Source organism: Branchiostoma floridae, chromosome 1 (genome assembly GCF_000003815.2).
Source record: "Branchiostoma floridae strain S238N-H82 chromosome 1, Bfl_VNyyK, whole genome shotgun sequence".
Lineage (NCBI taxonomy): Eukaryota > Metazoa > Chordata > Leptocardii > Amphioxiformes > Branchiostomatidae > Branchiostoma > Branchiostoma floridae.
In genome coordinates, this window is record NC_049979.1 from 11,443,169 (window position 1) to 11,466,640 (window position 23,472).

Genomic DNA, 23,472 nt, shown 5'->3' on the forward strand with positions numbered 1-23,472 from the left:
AACTATGTCTGTGCTCGCCTATCGGTCTTCAATCGTTGGATTGACGCAAGACTATTGACCGATACCCTTGCGAGGTACGCACGATTTGCACGCACGATCTGCGACTCTGTAACGAACTCTGTGATCTCGGAGATCTCCTGCGACTTGTCGCTTATGTTACGAACATGTTTCGCTGCACCGCGACCGTCGTAAGACTCCTGAAAATTGCCGGCGATCCCTAAAAATCGTAAGATGATCGTGAGAACACCGGACGTCTATTCACGAAAATGTCTTTTAGAGCTCGTAAACTAGTCTTCCGATCGAATCGCGCCTAATGTGAGGGGGGTACAACGACAGCCAATCAGCGGTCTAGGTGTACCCTGCACCCTCTTATCAGTAATCGGACCATACAAAAATAACCTCCCAACGCCTGCAGGCAAATTCTGGCCTTCTTAGCCCGCTCTACGGGTCAGGCATTTTTTGACTTACTTTGTACAATGTGTTTTTTTCATCGAATTATATAAGTTCTGATTCTACCTGGTTACGGAGACGGCTTACAATAAACCGTGTACCGTAGTGCTGATATACAACGGTCCGTAAAAACACCATAGTCTGAATGAAAGTCGTCATAAAACATCTCATAAAGATGTTGCGTTCACAGACAGTGGATATACTGAAATCAGTTCATAGAACAGTCTGTATTTATTGCTCTAAAATTGGGATATCACAATATATATTTGACAACAGATATAGAGGATGATGCAGGTGTACTTGATATGACATGAGTGGATAGAGACTATATGGTGCTTACGCACACCTGTGATTTCTATATACAATTATATATGTTATGTAGCATCATTAGCAGAAACATTGGACAGAAAATCATCCCAAATGGTTGCGTTCACACCAAAACTATATGGTGTCACTAAAGTCAATCATGCCTGAATAAATAAATAAAGAGTGCTGGAAAATATCAAAGAAGTAACATTACAGACAGAGATAGAAGAGTTCACTGTTTCATTCTGGAATATATCTTGGGTGGATAAAACTGTGGTATACTTTCCACAAGTTGCTTCAACACTGTCAGCACAACCAAAATTACTCTGTGAGTTCAAAAGTCAAATGCAATTGACCTCAAGTGCCACCACTGTGCATGTTGAAACTGATGTTCATGTATCACATCTGCTATGGTGAGTGCAATGAGTGGTAAGACCTGCGCTGCTCTAGATCTCCTAGTACAATGTAGTAACAACATAAAGTGGGCTTTAGAAGTTTCACAGAAGTATGGTTACGTTACAAACGACACAATAGAATACAGGTGCCTCACGATTCCAAAACTGAACTGTACTATGGTACATATCAAGTAGAAAAATACTTGGTCACATTTTACCTGTGCATGTATACATGGTGCCAGTAAAAATGTTAGTGCATAAGTAAACATCACAGTTCACATGTCAACTGTGACTTGTTGATTCATTCAAATAAAACATAATATCACATACATGTATGCAGATTCAGAATGTCACAACATTCAAGTCATAAGTAACTCCTCCTTCCTCAAATCGCTAGACAAGGAGGCTGAAGACAAATTATAGCAATTCTTATATTCTCAACATTTATGAAATACAATCTTTGAAAACTAAGGTTATTGGGCAAGTGACACCCTGTGCTCATTAATGCAACAAATTACGTAAGGTGCAGTAATCCTAAGTCATCCGCATTTATCAGCTCTTTACATAGTACATCTGCCAGAAGTAATTTCCTATTAAGGATAAAATCGACATTGCGCTGGCTACAGACTGTTCACGTGATGCTTATGGATTGGTCATTAAGTTTGACAGCTAAGTTCCTTGGACGAGGACATGTACAAGATGAATGAGAACAGGCAAACATGCATATTCACTATCCAGGGAAATCCTGAAGCATGAACATGCTGAAGTATTGCATTACAGCTACTAATGTTACACAGTAACTCTTACAACACCAGGCCAGAGCGTTTCAGGCCACAGATACTTCAATATACGTGTACAAAAGGGAAAGGACCATCATTCAAAACACAGTTTAGCACTGACAATACCTGTGTCATGGGTACATCCAAAGTTAGGAAAATCCTACACTGTTACCAGCTGACCGAAAAATGAAATGTATCCAGTAAGGCCCCCATTCCACTAGAAGGCTACCAATCACTGAGCTAAGCACAGCGACTTAAATTGTGTTATGCTAGATTTCATGATTGGAATAGATGTAAATGTATGATTTTAAAGACAACAAAACTCACAAAACTTGAAAAAAGAATTGTTATCTATGAAATTCGTTGAGCGATCTGTCAGATATTTGGTTGCTCAGCGGAATCAACCTCTAGTGGAAAGGGGGTGTAAGAGCCTCCCATTCGGCATCTCTCCATCCTTCAATATTCTACCAGACACCTTTCTATAGTATACATTTGTGTTCTAGAGGCTTAGTATAATAATTACACAGATTTCTGTTAAGTCCAATTTACCTGGGCTAAGTAAATTGCAAGGTTGACTTCCCCCCATAACATAGAAATTTGTTAAAAACTTGGCTTTTGCAGAATAATTTTTCAGGACCATGGTCATTCTTTCAAACATGAGACCAAATATGCAGCTGTTTTGTAAACATATATCTCAGCTGATAGATTTAGACTACAGTGGTCTTTACTTTACAGCACTACATGCACAAGGGTTCACATGAACGATACTTCCCCAGGATAGTCACCAATCCATATATAAGAAATATCTATATTGTCAAATGCAGCATATGTTATATTGTAACATCAATGAAAGACATACAGAATTTGCAACACTAGTTGCTGCAGTCTAAAATACTGCAGTTGGTATGTCCTGTCAGCTGATGCTGTGTAATCTGTAAGTACATTTAGCTAGTGTGTTTTACTATCATGATAGTACAGGCTTAACACAGACACTATTAGTAAAACTAAGTGTACAAAATGTAGTCCTTCTGAGGCATTGTACAGTTCACCATGTAAGTTGTTGGTGAGCTTTTGCTTAGCAGTAAACTTAATTTGGAAATAACATCTATTTTTCCAGTTTATTGTTAAACAGAGAATAATTTTTAATATTCTAAAAAATATGATTAAGGCTAGTCCAAAGAACCCCCCCCCCCCACACACACACACTTTTAGAACATGTATGTCTCTTGAATTTGTCTTTCAAGTTAATTCAGGCAAGAAAATCATTTAGTAACAACATAAGTGCTACCTTCCTGATCTGGTATTTCCATGTGATAACTGGTGCATGGGTTATTTTCATGACCCAACTTGGGAATCAGCATTTTTATATAACCATGTATCCACTAGCTTACATATATCTGCCACTCTTTAAAACAGTGTGTTTGAGAGATCCCTTGTGCAGCTCCCCCAGGTATGCACAGTCAAGATGTACACAAGTGCATTATAGTGAGGGACGTTGCATTGAAAACCTCTAATTACGCATATTCTGTGAGTTGGGGGAATAATGTTAGAAGATTTAACACTTAAAGAAAGCAAAAAAAATATTTCATTTGACTCATTGCTTGACCCACAAGAGTTTAAATGGTGCTGGCCACCATTGCAGCAGGACCGTTGTCATTCTTCTCTGTCCCGTCGAGAGGGACCTGTAGCTTGTCCTCGGTGTGGAACACTGAGTCCTCCTCCCCCCCTCCCTCTGAACCATGGGCTTGCTGCTGCATCAGCTTCTGACGAACCTACAGGAACAAAAAAACAAACCATTGGCTCATAAAAGTCTGTTTAAGTTAAAGATCATCTACATGTAGTCTGTACTTCCTTGGCTGATCAATGAGTGTACAGCAGTCACTATTTGAACAGTAGATACAGGCATTGCACTTTAGAACAGTAGACAAAGCAATGTTGTATAAAATAACAAGGAATGAAATTTGTACTGCAATGTAGCTTATCCTTATACCAAAGCTCACTAGATGATGATGAAAAGCAAGAAGAGCTTGTTTTATTTTTTCAACTACAGTATGTTGCAGGCTATCAATCAAAACACAAAAGGTATAAAGACAAAGCAAAAACAACTGACCTCCCTTATCTTTAGTTGCAGACAAAGTTTACTGGGAAAGATGTCATGGTATCTTGCTTGGAATGCTGTAGTAGCCTGGGCTAGATAGAACAAGTGAAAACATTAGTAGATAGAGCTACAGACATTTTAAAGAATTATAAGCAAATGTTGGAATATAAGCTGATAGGTATATCGTCTGCATAGGTAGATAACATAAATAAGTTCAAACTGTCTTGGAAGTGCCATAGAGGCAATATTCATTGTCCATTGCAGCTTAAAGAATCATCATCATAATGAGTTCTACCAATACAGAACGATATATTTTCAAGCTCAAGTTTAAACAAAAGTTCTGACCCAAAGATAGTAACCACAATCTCTTCAGTGTTACTCAGATATGCTAAAAATAAATAATAATCAATGCAGATGTAAATAATAGATATTCATACATTAATAGAATGACTTGTCCCCCAGACATAGCAAAGATCCCCCATGCATCCCCCCAAACAAATCCTGCCTGGGGGTATGCGTACATCAGTCTGTCATGTGTTACCTGATGGGAAGAGTCCCTGCTCCTGGAACAGCTGCATCACGAGGTTTCTTCGTTGGTCCAGCGTGCGCCGCAGAGAGGAGTAGGATGTACGGTCTCCCTCCACATCACTGAACACATCACCGTCCGAGCTCTGCGAGCCTGAAATACATAATACATAGCCATCATGCATGTCTGAATTCACATATTACTACCCCACATATAAAAGGTAATACCAGTACAAATTTAGTAAGGCTTACAAGTAGCAAGGCCTGAAAGATTATGTCTACATGTTTTGAAGATCTGAAGAAATGTTGCTTTTATCATGCATTTTTGTACTTTGCACTAGCCTTGGGCAGTCTCCAGGACATGTCCCTCCGTTCCGGGATAGAAATTTACTTGTAAGGACAGAAAACTTTTTACCCATCAACACATGCTCCCAAACAATCAGTAGGATGAAAAGTTCCAGGAGAGAGCCCTGCTTTGCAGCCTATTGTTGCACATTAAAGTTCATAAAGGTCCTATTCCTATCCTGCCCACCTCTCCTTTGCACAGCTACAGCAGCTTCAGCCATCATCTCCATGTTAGCTAGCTCCTCCCCGACACTCGGCTCCGAGCTGGTGCTGGACTTACGTCTTGGGCGCGACTTTTTGGGTGAATCTGGCTCCTCTGGAGCTGCCTCCCCATCTGCAAGTGCAGGGCTTGTCTTAGCTTTAATTGGCCTAACTTAACAGCATAATTTTGTAACAAAGAATCATTGCAGAAAGTCTCTGTCTACGTCAATGAGGACTAGACAACCAGGAAAGGTACGCCAAACAGCTACTAGTATTGTCTCCATTCTATGAGGATAAGCCAATATCAGCATATTCCCTGACTCTGCAGTTTGTGGGACCAAAGAGTATGGTCTAAAACACAAAAAAGTCTGCAATGAGCAAAACAGAATGGTATAGAAACACACAGAACATTTCTTGCTAACCCTTGCATGCTGCTTTGGCTTGTGTACCTGACAACGTTTCTGTCTGTGTTCGGCCAAATCTTTTCTTGGGTGATTAAGAACTTTGGGCTCTGTATAGAAAAGCACAATAAATTTCTGGCTAAACCTTCTACAGCATGCTGCTGGATTCTTTCTGCCAGTGCCTGTAACTAAGAGCTTTTCTGTTTGTGTTAAGATCTTTTCTTCGCTGGCTAAGAAGTGGGCCTCTGTATAAAATGTACACAAACAAATTTCTGGCTAACCTTTGGACAGCATGCTGCTGGTCCTTTGGCTTGTGTAGCTGAATCTTTTCTAGGTGGGTCAGAGCTGTGGCCCCGGTATAAACGTACAATAAATTTCTGGCTTACCCTTGGACAGCATACTGCTGGATCCTTTCCGCTTGCGTCGGTAGCAGCTGAGCAGCTCCCTGGGTGTGGTGGTCAGCCTGCTGATCCCGGTGCCGCTGGGCTGGAACTCTGGCAGCTCCGCCAGCCGAGCCTCAAAATCAACTTCCGATAGGATCTTCAGGCTGGCACAAAGACACAGATACACAATGTAACATCAAAAACAACATTTACAAGCCTTTTTTTAAGGCTTGGGTACAGTCTTGGGAATAGTATTTGAAGGTAGAGCCCACTCCAAGTGTTTCGTTTTGAACATATTGTGGTGTTCCATGGTCCGACTAAATCCAGATTTTATGATGAATATGATGGGGGATGAAAGGGATAAACATACATGACAGTAGGGGTCATAAAAGAAAGAAAGTACCTGCTTGCATCTGTCTGTGATGAGGTTTCTGGCAACTGTGGCTTGTGCTCTTGACCTGCTGTGGTAGAATCCTTGGAGTGTGGTCTGTCAGGGTGCTGGGTAACAGTGGCTGTGTCCTGGACAGTATAAAAAATAATTTTCAATGTTCGAACTTCAGAAGAATATATAATTTGTTCACTTTTCAAGATACCATAATGTATTCAATATATCCTGAGTTACATGTATGCTGTCTACAAACACACACACACACAAACAGCGGCTAAAACATAACACTTTTGGTGAAGGTAATGAAAATACTACACACCATAGACACAGCAGGGTTTGTCTGGACCCGACTGGAGGCCTGGCTCACAGGAAGGTTAGAAGGTTGACAATTGCTTGTCACAGTGGAGGGATCCTTAACTTCAGATGCAGACGTACAGACAACACCTGGCATTCCAGGGATGCTCTGCAAATCATCTTTGCCAGTGGCCACACTTTGAGTTGTAGGTGGAGCTGCCGCTATTGTCACTGCGCTGCTTCTACTACTTTGTTTATGGTCTGTTGTGTGGTTACTGACTTGCATCCTACTGTAGCCTGAAATTCAAAGGTAGAGAGGTGTCAAAAAACTGTACCATGGACTGACATGCGACTTCAGGTCACCACAAAACACAACTCATAAGCCATTCACTGACATATGTTGGTGGTTATATCATGATAGTAGATACATGTTCAACTAACTTTTCAAAAGTTTATGGTTGTAACGTTACCCATCAGAGAAGCAATCACTCAATATATGTCTTTGAATGACGTACTAGTCAACATGGTCATGTATCTCCCTAGTATGGTGTAACGGGAGGTGCCCCAACACGGTACGCTTTTTCTTGCGCTCAAACTCATGGCGCTCCATCGCTAGTTGTCTGAGAGTGGTCAAATTTTGATGACTGAATTTTTTGCACATAGATTTGAACAACATACTTGAATAAGAAATGCATTCATGTGGTTCGTGAACCATTCGCGCTGCATGTTACAAGCGGCCAACACTGTGAGACAATTTCGTGTATGTAACCTTCCAATTTTGTGCTACGCTGAACAGTGTGCCTAACTCGGTACGCTTTTTTTTACATTTTGCTCTCTTCAGAAGTAAGTGGTAAATTTAAGTACACAGAAAAAAAATCAATAATATGATACTTTAGCTTTCTTTTGACAGTAAAATCGTGACTGTATGTACTTCTTGTCTCACATGAGGAAGGCTGTACCTATAACAATCCAGCTCATGTTTTTACGGGCAATGGGCTGAATGCACTGATTGTGAATGCCCGACTAAAAAACCATTACGAAAAAAAGACACCGCTAACATTAACAAAACTCGGTCTGATTATATGAAAATATCATCTACATCTCTCTATCAAGTCTTATTTTCATAGACAGCACGAATCATTTGTTACAGTCAAATAAATCTTTGGAGCGTTCTCTAGTCTGTCACCTTCACGGCCACACTCCCTTGGGAGTACAATGGTGGCAATGTTTATGTCGCTTCCTTTTGGTTGCTTTTCTACTCTACAGACATTTGAAGACCCATATTCATAGTGTTTTATGGAGCTTTATTTGCGTGTATCATGGCAGTTGCGTAACTGATTGAATAAGTTCGTATAGTTAGCGACACGAGCCGCCAATACGCAGAGGCCGGTGACCACAGTGATTCAGCACTGTAAACATTACTGATAGAATTCTGTTTAAAAAAAAATTAAGTAAATATGTTAAAGTATACTTGGAATGCAAATTAAAGCTGTGTGCATGGACTTGGTTCATTTACCTTTGTAATCAGTATAGTTAGTTGTAACAAACACGGTGTACTTATGGATAATAAGATCAGCAAAAAATCCGTTCCGTCTTACGACGGGGACCGTCTTAGGGCGGCCCCCGTTAACCTATATCCATTGTTTTTGAAAGCGAGGAATTTACGAATATCTAGTTGACGGACGTTGGTTTCAAATTGCAATATTTTCATAGCATTCCCGGCTGAAACAGCCGTCTGTCGACTTGATATCCCTAAATACTCCGATGTTATATGCAACGGATAAAGAAAACCCTGCGGATAAAGGTGAACTAGCGTTACATGAAGTTCAATCCATATTTGAAGGTGGGCCCATTGCTATGTTAAATTCTGTAATTTACAGTAAAACAGAATGCTTGGGACTGTTTGGACAAATTACCTCCAGGAGTACCAGCTCTAATTTTACCTGCACTACCCTGCATATGCAGGTGCTACTCTAAATGCTAATTGTGCTTCATGTGGTAACAAACATCCTGACACTAACCAGTTCCAGTGGTGCTGAACTGGTTAGGGAACGCTGCTCCACTCGCTGGCTGTCCCGACAGCAGCTGTACCAGCCCAGCAGCAGCACTTTTTGCAGCTATTGTGTCATTTCTTGGCGGAGCTGCTAGGTTGACAGTCCCCCCTACTGTGGCCGCACTGCCTGGTGGAGTCTGACTGGGCAAACTTGGAACCCTGAAAAGGCAGGGTTGTTCATCAGTGTCACGTCATGACTTAATTGAAATCAGACAAACACCTTTTTGGTCAGTTAAATTGGTATACCAAACTGAATCATCTAATTTGCTTAATTCCTTGAATTTCATCCATAGGATGTGTACTTATAGCTGCACATTTGAGGACTACTGGTGGCAAGCTTAGAAGGGGATCTTTCATGTGAGCTATTTTGATTTACAGTAATTCATAGGCACCTCACTGCACTGAAATATGACTAATGGACCATCAAGACACCTCCATACAGGCTCTCATAGAAAAAACAAAGGTACTAAAGTCTTGCTGACCCTGAGGACAATGCCAAAGGTATGTTTGGTAGTGGCACATCCTGCGGGACGACCGTGGTCGTGTTGATTCCTGGATTCTTCTTGACGTTGACAGGAGGCATCAGCAGACTGGCCACGTGTACACCCTGGGAAGCCGCTGCAAACTGCCACACGGGGGCAACCTACGGGAGAAACAATACCTTACCATCAACACAACTGAGTCAGGCTTGTCACAGGCATGCTTGCAACTCTCGTCTCTTTAATATTCTCTCCATGCATGACAGTTGCACACCTACATCGGTGTATGGAACGAAGACAGCATAATACTGGTCAACTGCTTAAGTTTTTTTTAAACCAGCTAAAACTTATCCAGGAGTTTGAGTAACTTTTGTATTGTGCATCTTATTACATGTACCTGGATGAGTAATCTTCATCTACATGAAGGGTATGTGTTCTACCTGGCTTGTCAGGGACCATTTTGAGGATGTGTCCAACAACACCATGTCATACCAACATCACAGGTTTGTCACCAATGTAACAAGAACTTATAAGGCAACAAGTAGCTACTGAGAAATACAATTACTGGTACCTTGCAATGTTAAGGCATGAAATAAAATATTTTGAGCCTTTGATGTTCTCAAAATCTTCTACTATGGCTTCCTGATGCTTAGAGAAGAGTAAACTATGTTGCCCATATTTTACCTTAAAGAAACTGATTATAATTGATACATGTTTGTGCAAGATCTTATGGAAAAGCTGTTGCTGCTTTGTCTTAGCTTCTACTCTGTAGAGTATCAAGGTAGATACTAAATGTAGATAGCTAGATGCTGTCACCTGTGTAGCTGTCAGCTGTGTTGTTGGAGTGGAACAGGGGATCAATGCCGTTACGTTGGCCACCATGGGTATGGTGCTGCCGGCCGGCGTCAGACTGGGCTGGGTGGTGATCCGTACCGCCTTCCCTCCCTTACTCACGGCGCCCTGAGGCCCCGCTTGTGAGACCAGCTGCAGGTTGATGCTGGGCAGGACCGGCGTGAGACTGGGCCCCCGCAGGTTCAACATCGGAGTGGAGGGGAGGGCGTGGCTTCCCACCGGCATCCACTGCATGTTCATGTTGGGGTCGGCTGCTGGGGAGGTCGCCGGCGGTCTGCAGGTCAACACCTGCCCGGCTGGTCTCACTGGTACCTTGTTGTCTGGGGGCTTGTCGGCTGCTTTCTGTTGTTGTTGTTGTTGTTGTTGAGGAGTCTTGCTTCTGGGAATGGCTGACAAAACATCAGAAAAATGAGTCATCTACTTCTACATAATCTCAAAACAAATAATACAATTTTTTAACAAAAATGGGGAGCTAGAAGAAAAAAAAACATTACAAGTTTGCTTGTAGATCAGAGAGTATGTTCTGAATTTCAAAATTTTCATAGGGAGGATTTCCCCATGGCCAGACCCCATACAATACTCGTACCTGCAGCGCTCACAGCACGCCAAGACATTTGGACCCGTGATAAAATCCTAGTCAAACAAGTCAACACAGACATACCTGTCACACCTGGCTGTCCCATCACCATTGTCTTCTGTTGGGTGGAGGGAACATTGAGCTGGATGGTGCACGCGTAGGGAGAGGTACCGTAGGATGCAGCAAGTGTCGGCAACACATACTGCACCTTGGTGATGGTACTCGGCACCCTGGACATCTCTGATGTTGATGCAGCCAGCGTCTGCTGATGTGGTGTTGTGGAAACGTTTCCTGCATCTGTTGCTATCTGAACTTGGGTAGAAGCATTAGGAGGTGGATGTTTTATTTGACTTGTGTACGTTGACGACATCATTTGTGTTTCTTGTAGCTGCGGCATTACCAGAGTCGGTTGGGCTACTATGGGAATCTGTCCTACAGCAGGAATTCCTTGTTTAATGTTATTGTTAACTTGTGCTCTGCTTTCTACTATGCTGGTACTGATTTTCATTGGTGTCTGAGTCTGCTGCACTTCAGCAGATGTTCTTATGACAGAGAATTTGGAAAAGACGCCGGTCCCCGCAAATGAAACTTTTCTGCTGCTGTCCACAACAGTTGACTTGGATATTGCTGTGGGGTCCGGAAGGAACGGGCGGGCATCGGAACTCCTGTTTGACAGTCCAGCTGAAGAGGTTCTGCAGTACTCCACACTCCTTCCCGACTTGTCCTTCCCGGTGCTGGGGACAGTCCTGGGACTGCATGGCGCTGTCAGGCTGGACAGAGGGGCAAAATTCCCCATCTGAGAAGCCGACTTTGCAAAAGCATCCACTGGCTGTGTTATACTGCTGCCTGTATCAGTTTGAAAGTGAACACTACTCGTATATGTGGCTTTCGGAACAGAGAAGCGCACGCTGCTTTGTTCAACAAACATTCCACCATGTGAGCCTTCAGTTCTGCTTGGAATTGGACCATATGACCCAGCGTCTCTTCTTGTAGTTCTGAGATCTGAAGAAAGCGTAGAAGAAACAACAGTTTGCCTACTCATCACAGTGCCTCCCAAGTGTCCTTTTGGGGAGTGAACCTTGAATACTGCACCTTTAGGTTGGAAACTACTGCTGCTGATGATTGGTCGAGAGAACGGTATCTGGGAGACAGACACATGCCCTTGTGTTTCCATATTGCTTGTCATTCTGCTGACTTGGATGTTTGTGTTCTGCTGTGGTTCTGGTCGGAGCTTGATGGGCTTTGGACGGAAGGTGATGTCTCCGGGGAGGGCGGGCTTCATGGCGGGGGAGAACCGCTGCTGGGGGAAGATCTTGTTCTCGATCATCACCTCGTCCTCCGACTGGCTCCCGCTGTCGCTCTCCGTCACCATTTCCTTACATTTCAGGTCGATGTCGGGATCCTGGCCTGGAGGGTCGACTGTGAGCACAAAGTCAAAAATACAGTCACTATAAACCACATGGCGTCTTCTTCTGTCTGCCTACCCTCATGTATGTACTATGTTTTACATTTTATAGACCCTTGGCATAATGCTACACGTCTACAAACTACAATATAGAATCACTTTAACTTATTAAATGATGTATTCAGTGATATTTATGAAAAAATGTATTCAGTGATATTTATGAAATCAACCTGTCTCTATGTACGTGTGTCAGTGCCATTCTTGTTTGTTTACCAAAATAAAGAAATACAGAAACATCCCCTTCATTTAATCACTGTGATCATAGACTTTGATTCCTGATTTATGTAACGGTTTTGTTCTTACACGTGTCTGTAAATTGTCATGTATGTATGTCATGTTTTTTAAAATGTATTTTAAACACCTAACAACAAGAATGAGTGGAAACTTAAGACGAAACCTCACCTAACATATTAAAAAAGCCTATATTTAAAGAGAACTGAAAATGCAGCATCAGTAAACCCTGAGGTACCGTATTTCTTTCATTAAACCGCGCACCCCAAATAAAATGCGCACCCCTGATTTGGGGCTCATCGTGTGCCCTTACACGCAAGCTGAGATAGTCAAGGGAAACCCCTCAATAATCCGCGCACCTAATTTTTGCTGACGATCGCACCGGGGGTACCCTCAAAACTTGGCCGCGCCCTCATATAGCGCAGCACCCTTTGATGTTTATTCGCCTAATTTCCTATGAAACTTTTAGAAAAATGATACAATTTCTGGATCGGCACCGCACTTGTAAAGTTACGTAGAGAAAATTCACCCTACCAATAATTTATCGGCGGCTTGCTCACGCAGCGCGATGAGAATTTTCATGCTACAAGATGCCATTATATCGAGTGAGCAGACATCAAAACGTTAAATTTTACCGGGCTTTTCGATGATAAACTAAAAAAAAAACACATTTACTGTCATAATAAAACATCGTGGCCCGCTGTTCTTCCCGAGAAATACGTATTTTTGGACAGCGCGGCACGACACGCGGCGTCTGCAGGATCGGAAATACGCATCTCTGATTGGTTGAAGCCACCACAACAACAACTGAATACTAATGACGGGGAATCCCCCGCAAACTCGTGCTCTGATTGGTTGCAGCGGTGCATCATGGGAGCTTTCCCGCGGCTTGCAGCTAGCTTGCCGCCATTTTGATTATCAGAGTTACATTTTTGAAACGCAAAAGAACGCTATTTTCAACGATTACATTGCACCATTCTAGTTAAGATATGCATAATACAAAGAACCTTCCGTGGAAACATGCTTTTATATGTGAATTTATGGTGTCTCTAGCGTAATTTTGGGTTTCGATGCAGCCGTAAGTGTGCTGAAACTTAGCGTGGGTTTCCAAACACCCCGAAAAATTATAATGTCGCATTTTTCTCGTCACACAAAAACAAAACTCCTGCAAAGAAGAACCCTGCAACATTTTCTGATCATAGCAATTATGTTTTGGGTCAAAATGCTCGTGGATAATGTGCCGGCGTGCAGCCGCGTGCTGCCTCGGGGATAAAATATTTGTAACATAACTAACAAATTATGCCAGCCCCAGCACGCTGCAAAAAGTCGGACGATTGTCTCCGTTTTTCTTTTTCAAGTCATTCTTATAATATCATTCTTATAAATATCATTACAACTATATTATTTTTAATACAAAGAATAACATAAGCATGCGTAATTTCAAGTCTATATAACGTTAACATTGTTATCTTGTAAATAATAAACGAAAGACAAATGCATAAATTATCGATGTTCAGCGCGATACCTCGCGGCGTAATCGCTGGCTTTCTGGCTTGTTAGGTGATTTTTCTTGAGACAACCCCTAAATAAAGCGCGCACCCCGACTTTGGCTTTGACCTGAAGCACCAACTTCAAAGTTGAAATGTCAAAAAAGTGCGCGGTTTATTAGAAGAAATACGGTAGTCACACTTCAGATATCAAGGTGCTCTGTACATTTTTCAGAAGGCCTCCATAACACAGAAGGCAAAGAAACCAAAAACTCACCCAGAACATCATCATCACCCTCCTCACATATCATCATCTGCTCATCATCACTGATGGTGTCCTCACTCTCCAGCCTGGACCGGCCGCGCCCTGAGAACGGAGCTTCAGGCATGACCCCGCCCTTCCCAGCCTGGGGAACAGCAAAGAGGAGGCAGTGAGATCTATTTCATTCCACACATTTTCTTGTTTTTAATGGTTTAAATTGTTCACATTCTTTTCCTTTGTACACAATACATGGAATAGAATAATCAACTGAGGCTAGGTACTCATTTTAACCTGAGTGAAGCAAGGAAAGTCATGTAAAGTGCCTTTCCCAAGAGCACAAGAAGTGCCTTTCCCAAGAGCACAAGACCAGTGACACGTTCATGGATTCAAACCCAGAACCTCTGGATTATGAATCGAACACCCTGACGATTGGACCACACGATGACTCCACGAACCATACATAGCTAATGACTATCAGAGTGTTTCCTTACATAGCTGATGCCAGAGTGTTCCTTTGAGCTCTGCTGTGCAGCCTGCGGGTCCTCTGACTTGACAGCAGAGGCAGGGACAGCTGTGACCTGGACAGCGGCTTCTGTCTTTACTGTTTCTCCTACAAAAGAAGAAAGAGATTCATTGTCATACTGCTAATTAATTTGGATGAAATTGTACTCATTTTTGATAAATTCTATTTTAAACAGATAGTTTAAAAAAGATACAAATGAACAGGATGCAAGGATACAGGGCATTTTCCCTCACTTTCTATGTCAATGAGACAAGTAGCTGTTGGCCATGTTTCTCTGTTTGCATTTTATTGAAGCACAACTTAGGCCCAATTTACACTTTTTTCTTGAATCTGCAGTACTACTTATCGTACAATTTACACTTGTTTCTTGAATCTGTAGTACCACACATCATAATACACTACTGTTGTAGACTAAGGATTCGCGTCTGGTTTACACTCACTTTGTGAAAAAGTATGATTATTATTTTCTGTTGTGAGGCACCCAGAAAAAAAGCCTGACAATACCACTTGATCTTTGTGCTTGAAATGTGTGTTAGCTGTCATACAGACAACATTACTGTTATACCACTAGATGTTTGTGCTTGTGTAGTAAAAGTTGTGTGTTGGTGGTGTGTTGTGTGTTGGGGGTAGTAAGAACAGCACAACTGTAATACCACTGGGTGTTTGTGCTTGAGTTGTGTAGTAAAAGTTGTGTGTTGGTGGTGTGTTGTGTGTTGGGGGTAGTAAGAACAACATGACTGTAATACCACTGGATGTTTGTGCTTGTGTAGTAAAAGTTGTGTGTTGGTGGTGTGTTGTGTGTTGGGGGTAGTAAGAACAGCACAACTGTAATACCACTGGGTGTTTGTGCTTGAGTTGTGTAGTAAAAGTTGTGTGTTGGTGGTGTGTTGTGTGTTGGTCGTAGTAAGAACAACACAACTGTAATACCACTGGATGTTTGTGCTTGAGTTGTTGACGGTGATGAAGGCATGTCGTCTGACAGTTTTCTCTCCTGTTCCTGACGACGCCCTCCGCTCCCCGTACTGCTGCTGGACTTCTTCCTCTCCTTGTTGCACCACTTCCAGTCTGGATGTGCCTTGAAGTGTGCCTCCTTTACCTGAGTGTGCAATGATAAGAAGCAAAAAAAACCTTAATGCCAAAAAGCAGTTACTCAAGCAACTGGATATGATTTTGGAAACGGTCAGACGTTTCAACTAGCATCAACTAGTTTTCGTTAGTGACACTGAAGTGATCTGGATGAAACAGGCCTTTTATACCCTAACTATGAATGAAGACAATTTTAGATGTCCAATAGGAAACGTTGTATTGTAAGACAATTTTAGGCTGAAGGCAATTTGGATTCCAATAGAAAACAAAAGGTAAGGCAAAATCAGGCTGAAGACAATTTTGGATTTCAATGGGAAACAAAGTTTAAGAATAATCTTATGCCCCTGTCACACATCCAAGACCTCTCTATGTCTTTGTCCCCAACCACTCACCTACCAAGGCCAGTTTGCTCTATTGACATGAATATGCCTTTCCCAAGTTTTGTTTTTAAAATCCATAGTCAGCTAGCAAAGATGACTTTTAAAGACTGATATACAACCTTGCTGACCAATAATGCATCAAAACAACATAAGTATGAAGTGAAACCTGTACTAGTGACCACCATTTCATGAGGACCACTTTTTTGAGGTACCTTAGAAGTTATTATTTTCCCATTGACCCAAAAATATAGAGTGCTATCTATGATTATAGCCAACTGTCTACTGTGACCAGTTTCTTCCTCTAAATTCAGTGGTCACTAGGTTCGACTGTAAGTGTCTAACGTTAGATGTCAACTTAGCACACCTGAAAGGCAAGGTCGTGGTACTTCTGTTTCTCTCGAGGCCCGAGGGCGTACCACCATTCTCCAAGGATCTTGCTGACCGTGCGGTTATCCTGGTTGGGATGCCGTTGGTGCACAAGTGCCCGGTGGCGCTTGCTGAAGATCATGAAGGCATTCATTGGGCGACGGATGTGGTCTTTGTCCTTCTACAGGTAAAATGTCAGGAACATGACTAGATCAGTTTTTAACAGTTTATTTATAAATCTTGTGACACCTTCATTTTAACCAAGTAACCAATGTCAAATCCAACATAAAACGATCAGTGTTCGTACCTTTCTTGATCCTCTTCCTTCCTTGCAATCTGAGTCCTTGGGCAAAGCACTCAGAGACTGTGTTCGTCGTTTAGCAGATGGTGGTTTTCTGAATAGAACAGCATCAGCAATCAGAGGTGAGTAACTCTGCTTTCGGATGAATTACATGTTAACAGTTGTTCGGACATGTCAAGCACACTTGGGAAACATCATGACAGTATTATTGACAATAATAATATTGCGCCTGATTTTTATTTCCTATTTATGGTCTGCTCAAGTAGGATCACCACTACAAAGGGCTAGCCCTGGGATAAAAAGATTAAAAAAACAGAACTACTATCAGTCAGTGTAGTATATGAAACACAATATATGCGTTCACCTTTCTGTGATGAGCCCAACATCCAGCTCCAGGTCACTTCCTGCCCCGACCGACATTCTCCGTCGTGGGTGACACATGGATAGATCACTGCTCTCTTCATCTGCAGCGTTTTAACAATACACATATTATGCTTGGATATAGAGATATGCATTAGTTTACTTGCATCATGATCAAGAACATGACTACCTCTTATTTATGAAACAGATGAGGATAGTCGCAAGGTTATAGAAACATGTTATATCAACCTCAACACAGTTCCAATTCCAATGTCAGCAAATACATTAATGCAGAAAGTAACAGAATTTTATCAAACCCTTTCCCTACATACATTTCCCAAAGGTAGTGGCCATCAGGCTTCTAGGGGCTTGACTAGTATGACAGTTGCTAGAAAAAGTACAAGCAGACAAATCACCTGTTGTTTTCTCGTCTTGCTCAGGCGCAGGCTGTGTTGTTGTGAGTGTTGCTGGCGGCCGCTCTTCCCTCGACGAGCTCCAAGGTTGAAGTATTGGCAGTAAGCAATGCCAGGGATACACTAGTACAGCTACTGGCTCAGCTTTACTGTACACTGAAAATGATGTAAAGGATGTAAGGTTATGTAGTTGACACAAGTCTTACACTACTACAGCCAAGCATCTCCTGTCACTTTCACATACTATTAGTTAAGAGCAACCTGCAACAGTTTTTATGCAGTCTCCAGGGGTCATTAATACTGCACTCAACAACCAAAATAGATGATGATTATCTACAGTAGCTGGGAAGCTGTAGAGGTTGACATAAAATGTTTCTATACAATAATTTTTAAATGTAGACAGTAGAGGCTTTTTTTAAACTGCAGTGCTTAGTGCTAAGTTTAATGACAAGTTACAAGCATGATACATGCATAACATCCAATTCCAAAATACATGTAATTCATGACATATGAACCAAACAGTCAAATGAAGATGGGTGCCAGACTTTTCATCATGCAAGCGATCTGAGGAGCAAACCAGAGGTAGAATAAGAATGCAACAAATCACTGCTCATGAGACTAACCTTGACTGAGCTTGAGAACTGGAGGTGATATGCTTTTCTGTGGTCTTGTCTCTGCTGGGGTCGGCTGAGACGGGTTCATCACAGGAAGGAGGAGTGCTAACGGGGGCGGGTGGGCCGTGGGGTCCTGTCGGGGCTGTGTCTGTGTTGTCTGAGTGGACTGGGTGGACAAGGGTTGGCTTGGGCAAGCTGGATAGTTCTTACTACTCAGGGGGGGAAGGCTTGGGGTAGTCACTTTTGTTGGACAACTTCTACTACCGGGGTTCTCTGCAGCAACCGTGACATTAGCTTTCACAGGAACCTGGGGATCAGTCTGTTGGATGTGGTCTGAGGGAGTCTGATGGGGGTTCCGGCCCAATTCCTCGGCCGATCGGTGATGTCTTCTGTGGTGTGTGGGGATAACTGATTGCACTGTTTCTTTGTGGGGAGGTCTGCCCGCAGGCTGGTGGTGCTCGAACGGGATGTGTCTGAACACCATGCCCGGGTCCCTCCCCGGAACGCCGGGCGAGCTCAATGTGGTGGTGGAGCTGTTTCTGTGATCCGAGACGGTTTCATGCAACGTAGTCTTTTGTGTGACCATCATATCCTGATAACGAGCAGGGGGGCTAACGATGGCATCGGCCTTGACTTTACTGGGCGATACCATCACACTTACATCTTGACGTCTCTGAGGAGGACTACTTTTCAGATGTGGGGTTGTCGTTTCTAGGACAGGTGGAACTGACTTTGAAGTGCTTCTTGCGTAGCTGGGACCCCACTGCTTGAAGGTTGGTGACACCAGCTCGGACTGACTCAGAGGCGCTGGCTGAACGTTCACTGGAGAGAAGTTGACTGGATGGAAACCCATCATGGGAGAGAGGGAGTGCGAACCGGGAGAGATTGGCAACGGCGTGCCAGGGTGGGGCGAGAAACAAGGGGTGGCTGAGCGAGAATTACTGAGAGAAACAAGCATGTTCGCCGCCTCTGTCTCATCCATGTCTGAATGCTTTCTGTCCAGAGCAGCATAACGGTCACGACCAGACTGGAGAGAGTCTTCGGTGTCGACCTGTAACCGTGCCTCAGCGGGAGGCAACATTCCCTTCTCCACGCCAGCCAAGTTTCCCTTTGACTGCAAACCCTTGCCTCGCAGAGACAAGTGGCGTGAGCAGTAACCCCGACGCTGTGACTCTTTGGTGCAGCCGTCCTTAGAACACAGTCTTCGCCACTGCTTGCCGTTGAATTTTTTCCGGATCCCATTTGGAGTGGACACCACGTCTCCCTTCTTGTACTTCAGTTGGGGGCTACTTGGAGAGACGGAAGAGCTACGCTTTCCGTCAGGACGGATCATCGCTGGCCGCATGTGACTGTCTCTTTTCCTTGAGGGACTCTTCTGTCCCATGGAACCTAGTGAAGACATGGACAGTGTAGGTTCCTCCTTTTGGGAGGTCCCCAACATGCCCTCGTTTTCGAAGACGTCGTCAGACTCGAAACCGGCATCATAACGTTTGAATTCATCGTCAGACAGGGTGTCGGAGGTAGCGTGCGCCTCTGCACAAGCCTCTACCACTGCTGCAACGGGGTCTGAGTGGAGCGCTCGAGACTGGGGAACGAAGAAAAGAGGAAGATCTTAGCATTCAGAAAATACTATTACAATCTTTAAGCATTACTTGATACGTGAAAGTATTACATTCTTGGGAACACACATTAAAAGATAATGGCAAAACACATCCAAGTCCCCAACCACATGGCATTTTTTAACCAATGTCAATGTACAGGTACTATAAATCACGTGTAGCACCAACCGATTTTCCTCGAGCTGACTGCTCAATGTTTCTGGAGTTGTGAGCCTGCTGGGCTCGTCCTACCCGGCCCGACTTCCTGTGTCTTCCCACCAGAATGTCTGTGTTACTGTTATCATCGCTGTCGTCTGATCCCAGAGCTCTACTCTGCACAGCAGGTTCTGATGCTCTACTCCCGGCTGATCTGCGGTCTCCCCTCCTTTTGTCGCCACTCCCTTTCATTGTTGTAGCATTGCACTTTAGTTGTAAAGTCCTGAAGTAATCACTTGTCTTGGCAGTTTCTGGAAATGGAAAGAGACAAATTTATCTGCGACCATGAAGGTGACATTGAAATATAATAGGTACTTTCCAAGCAGAGGTTTGGCTTTGGCTGGTATTTGACATGTTTTAGGCATTTTTATCAGGCTTTTTATTTTGGAAAAGTTTTGTTTTTTTTGCTGTTTGGCTAGCTGACAAAAAGAAACCCCGACTAGACACATTGTAGAAAGGTCAGAAACCAATAAGAGGCAACCATTTGCTTGGAGAGTAATACTCAGTGCTTAAGAACATTGAACAAGTAAGCATCACATGTTTGTATTTCACAAACGGATATTTCTAACAAACAAATGACACGTCACTCATTGTTTTGAACTTAATGGGATTTCCCACTAGCAGTATTGATAGTCTGGTTTATAATACGTTTCCTTCCTAAACATTTGTCCCTGGACTCAATGTTCATTCCACAGTGTCAAAAATAACCCCAACTGTTGTCAGAACTTGACCTTTGGGTCAACCTTTGGGTCAACCATAGTGTAGACCAAATGAAGTCTTTGTCCCCAATGTCCTCAATACCTGTGATTTCAATCTAGTTTTCTTCTTTTCCCTTGCAGTGTCACAGTGACCTTCATAACTATGCACCCTTTCTGGTTGTACTGATGATTACATTAAACCATTTTGTTGACAGCTCCATGAGTAAGTGAATGGCCCAGATCAAGGGGGCATCCCATACAGCCTTGGACAGCATGTAAGCCTCTATATTTGTACCTTACATGTGGACCAACTGACATTCATTCCAGAGTGGGAGGGCCTGGGATGTGCTAGTCTTGATACTAGTACTAGTAGTAATACGAGGTACTGCAAGGCAGGATAAGGGCCAGGAAAAGGTTAAAGTCATAGGTCATGCTGTATAAATCTTTGTCCGTCCCTTCAGACCTGTAGACACTACACAGGATAACGCTACAGTGTATCCGACAATACAGGAACATGAACTGTGTTCCTTCCTAAAACTGTGTTTGTTTACCCCGGGACATTGAACCTTGGCTGGTAGCAGAGCTTACCTGTAAAACAAAGACCTGACTAGTGTGATGTAAACATGCACTTAAGCATGACAAGTCCAATCTTTTTTTAGACTGACATCATAATATAATACATAGCAAGAAATTTGGCTGTTGTTAGAGTCATGAGGTGCTGCTTGGCTTAGTAGGCTAACGTTACATCTTCAAGTCAATTTTTACCCTCAAGTTTCCGTAAAAGCTTTCTTCTGTCAACACTGCACAGATTGGGAAAATTTGGAATTGATTGATTTCTTAGTACGCGGGAGTATTATGCTGACATTACAGTAAGGTTTAAAGCTAGATCTTTTGTGCTACCATTCCAGAAAATCTTGAACAAAGGTTTCATACATGTGATTGCCTGGATTGAGTTAACTTCACATTTACTATAAGACAATTCACCATCTGCAGCATGCATTAAGATTTATGGGCCACCATAATTTTTCAAGTTGTTTATGGACCCTGTACATCTACTATTGTCATGAAGTTGAATGTTGACTCATCTCAACTGCATATACATGTTCACTGCAAACACACAGACCTGCATAGCTAATTATTCCAGTCATGTTACATCATTGGTGACTACATTTTCCCAGGGCACATCAGGATACAATATGTGTAACGTAATACTAATCTAAGCAATCCACCTCCCATAAAACTTGACCATAGCTTGTCCAGAAAACAAGATACCAAAATTGGAAGCTCTTGCTGTAGTACCTAGAAAAGCTACCAGGGAGCCAAGAATCATCAATGGCTTCACAAATAGACACACACACACACACACACACAAACAAACACACACACACATACACAAACAGTTCCTGGACTGGAGAATGTAATGACAGCATATGCCTGCAAACATACCTGTAGATTGTCAGGTTCATCAAAATGTAGTCAAATTTCATGCCCTTTTTCATTGTGCCTGCATTGACTGCATTCTGAGGTGAGAAATTTGACCATAAACTGACCAAATAGAAATGACTGCTGCCAATCCCCAAATAGGGATAGTTCAAGAGGGCCTCTTTGGCTTCCTCAGTCAAAAGGTCAATGGACAGAAGGAAGTGCTAATGAATGAATTAACATAAAAACAACAAGACCTACATACCAAAATCCAAATATCGAGACAATCCACCCTAGCATTTTTAAGTTATGTTAACATCACAGACAAACACACAAACACAGACTTCTCAAAACATAACCTTATTGGCAAAGGTAAATGTAATTACATGTACATACATGTACAGGTCTGGGCATGTATGGCCTAAAAGGCCCTAGGCTAAGGGAAGAAGAGGGGAGGCACAAAGTATTCTATCAAATAAAAGAAGGAGGTTACAATAACCCCCTTGCATAAAACTAATAATTGCACATTATCAACTTCCCTACATTTCATACAATGGACCCACCTTAGAACCCTAATCTGATGCCAAATTAACATTACAGGTCTGAGCTCTGATCTTTCTGATAAGTAACAACAGGTCTGAAATGTTGGTGACACACGTGTGCAACACATACAAACAAAAAATACATACATGCACCCTCATACACACATAATATGCACATATAAACACAGACACACACCAACACACACACGCACATACACTGACACGCATGCGTGCACACACACACCGACACACACACATATCCACACACATATCCACATACTCACACACAAGACACACTAACACACATGCGTACACACCGACACACACACATCCACATAACGCTACTACACACACACACACACACACATATGCACACACACACACATCCACAAACCAGGTATATATGGGGACCCATATCGGAAGATTTGCACGCATTTGCACGCGCATGAAAACTCACACACACACATACACAATAATTACACACACACCAGATGATCAGGTACCATCAATTCAACTTCACCTGTATCAACAATCTGGGTTGTTTTTCTACAACTGTGACATCTGACCTCATTCGTGGAGAATGTGTTGACTAGTATTGTGTGTGGATGAGCCAGCCTGGAGCGGTCTGCTCTGCAGGCCATTGACAATCTCTGTCAGCCTGCGAACCGTTACTGATCGCACTCAAGTAGATAAAATTGTAGTTAACATATCGACCAGCTGGCTGTGATGATCCTGAAGACGACAGATTTTGATACATACTTGAGGGCCGACATAATATAGCTTGGGTATGCATGCCTGTTTGGTAGACCTGACATCCCTCTATGCATAATAAACTCCTCCTGGGCGATTTGCATCGTATGAACTGTCTACCACGACCTTCCATTTATAAACCAGACATATATGCATGGGGTTTGCCAATTGAAACTTGACCCCCCCCCCCCTTCCAGCCAGCAAAACCCTTAGAGAGTGAGCTGAATACGAG

General features: G+C 42.8%; 1 protein-coding gene across 4 annotated transcripts in view; it reads right to left on the bottom strand.

Annotated features, from left to right (window-relative positions):
• Positions 1 to 658: 658 nt before the first annotated feature.
• The window catches only part of LOC118411764 (protein capicua homolog), a 23,583-nt gene continuing 769 nt past the window's right edge, over positions 659 to 23,472 (bottom strand). For 3 of the 4 annotated variants that reach the window (XM_035814268.1, XM_035814260.1, XM_035814252.1), the window contains exons 2-21: positions 19,802 to 20,079; positions 18,024 to 19,599; positions 17,404 to 17,556; positions 16,992 to 17,091; positions 16,634 to 16,721; positions 16,325 to 16,507; positions 15,422 to 15,590; positions 14,463 to 14,581; positions 13,987 to 14,116; positions 10,611 to 11,945; positions 9,914 to 10,338; positions 9,101 to 9,261; positions 8,587 to 8,777; positions 6,591 to 6,862; positions 6,287 to 6,402; positions 5,887 to 6,047; positions 5,086 to 5,232; positions 4,570 to 4,707; positions 4,041 to 4,120; positions 659 to 3,702 (exon numbers count right to left, since the gene is read on the bottom strand). In XM_035814268.1, the coding sequence (XP_035670161.1) occupies positions 3,547 to 3,702; positions 4,041 to 4,120; positions 4,570 to 4,707; positions 5,086 to 5,232; positions 5,887 to 6,047; positions 6,287 to 6,402; positions 6,591 to 6,862; positions 8,587 to 8,777; positions 9,101 to 9,261; positions 9,914 to 10,338; positions 10,611 to 11,945; positions 13,987 to 14,116; positions 14,463 to 14,581; positions 15,422 to 15,590; positions 16,325 to 16,507; positions 16,634 to 16,721; positions 16,992 to 17,091; positions 17,404 to 17,556; positions 18,024 to 19,599; positions 19,802 to 20,020 (5,919 nt within the window). In that variant the 5' untranslated portion in view covers positions 20,021 to 20,079 and the 3' untranslated portion in view covers positions 659 to 3,546. The remainder of the gene's footprint in view (positions 3,703 to 4,040; positions 4,121 to 4,569; positions 4,708 to 5,085; positions 5,233 to 5,886; positions 6,048 to 6,286; positions 6,403 to 6,590; positions 6,863 to 8,586; positions 8,778 to 9,100; positions 9,262 to 9,913; positions 10,339 to 10,610; positions 11,946 to 13,986; positions 14,117 to 14,462; positions 14,582 to 15,421; positions 15,591 to 16,324; positions 16,508 to 16,633; positions 16,722 to 16,991; positions 17,092 to 17,403; positions 17,557 to 18,023; positions 19,600 to 19,801; positions 20,080 to 23,472) is intronic. The other variant, XM_035814274.1, reaches the window with a different exon arrangement.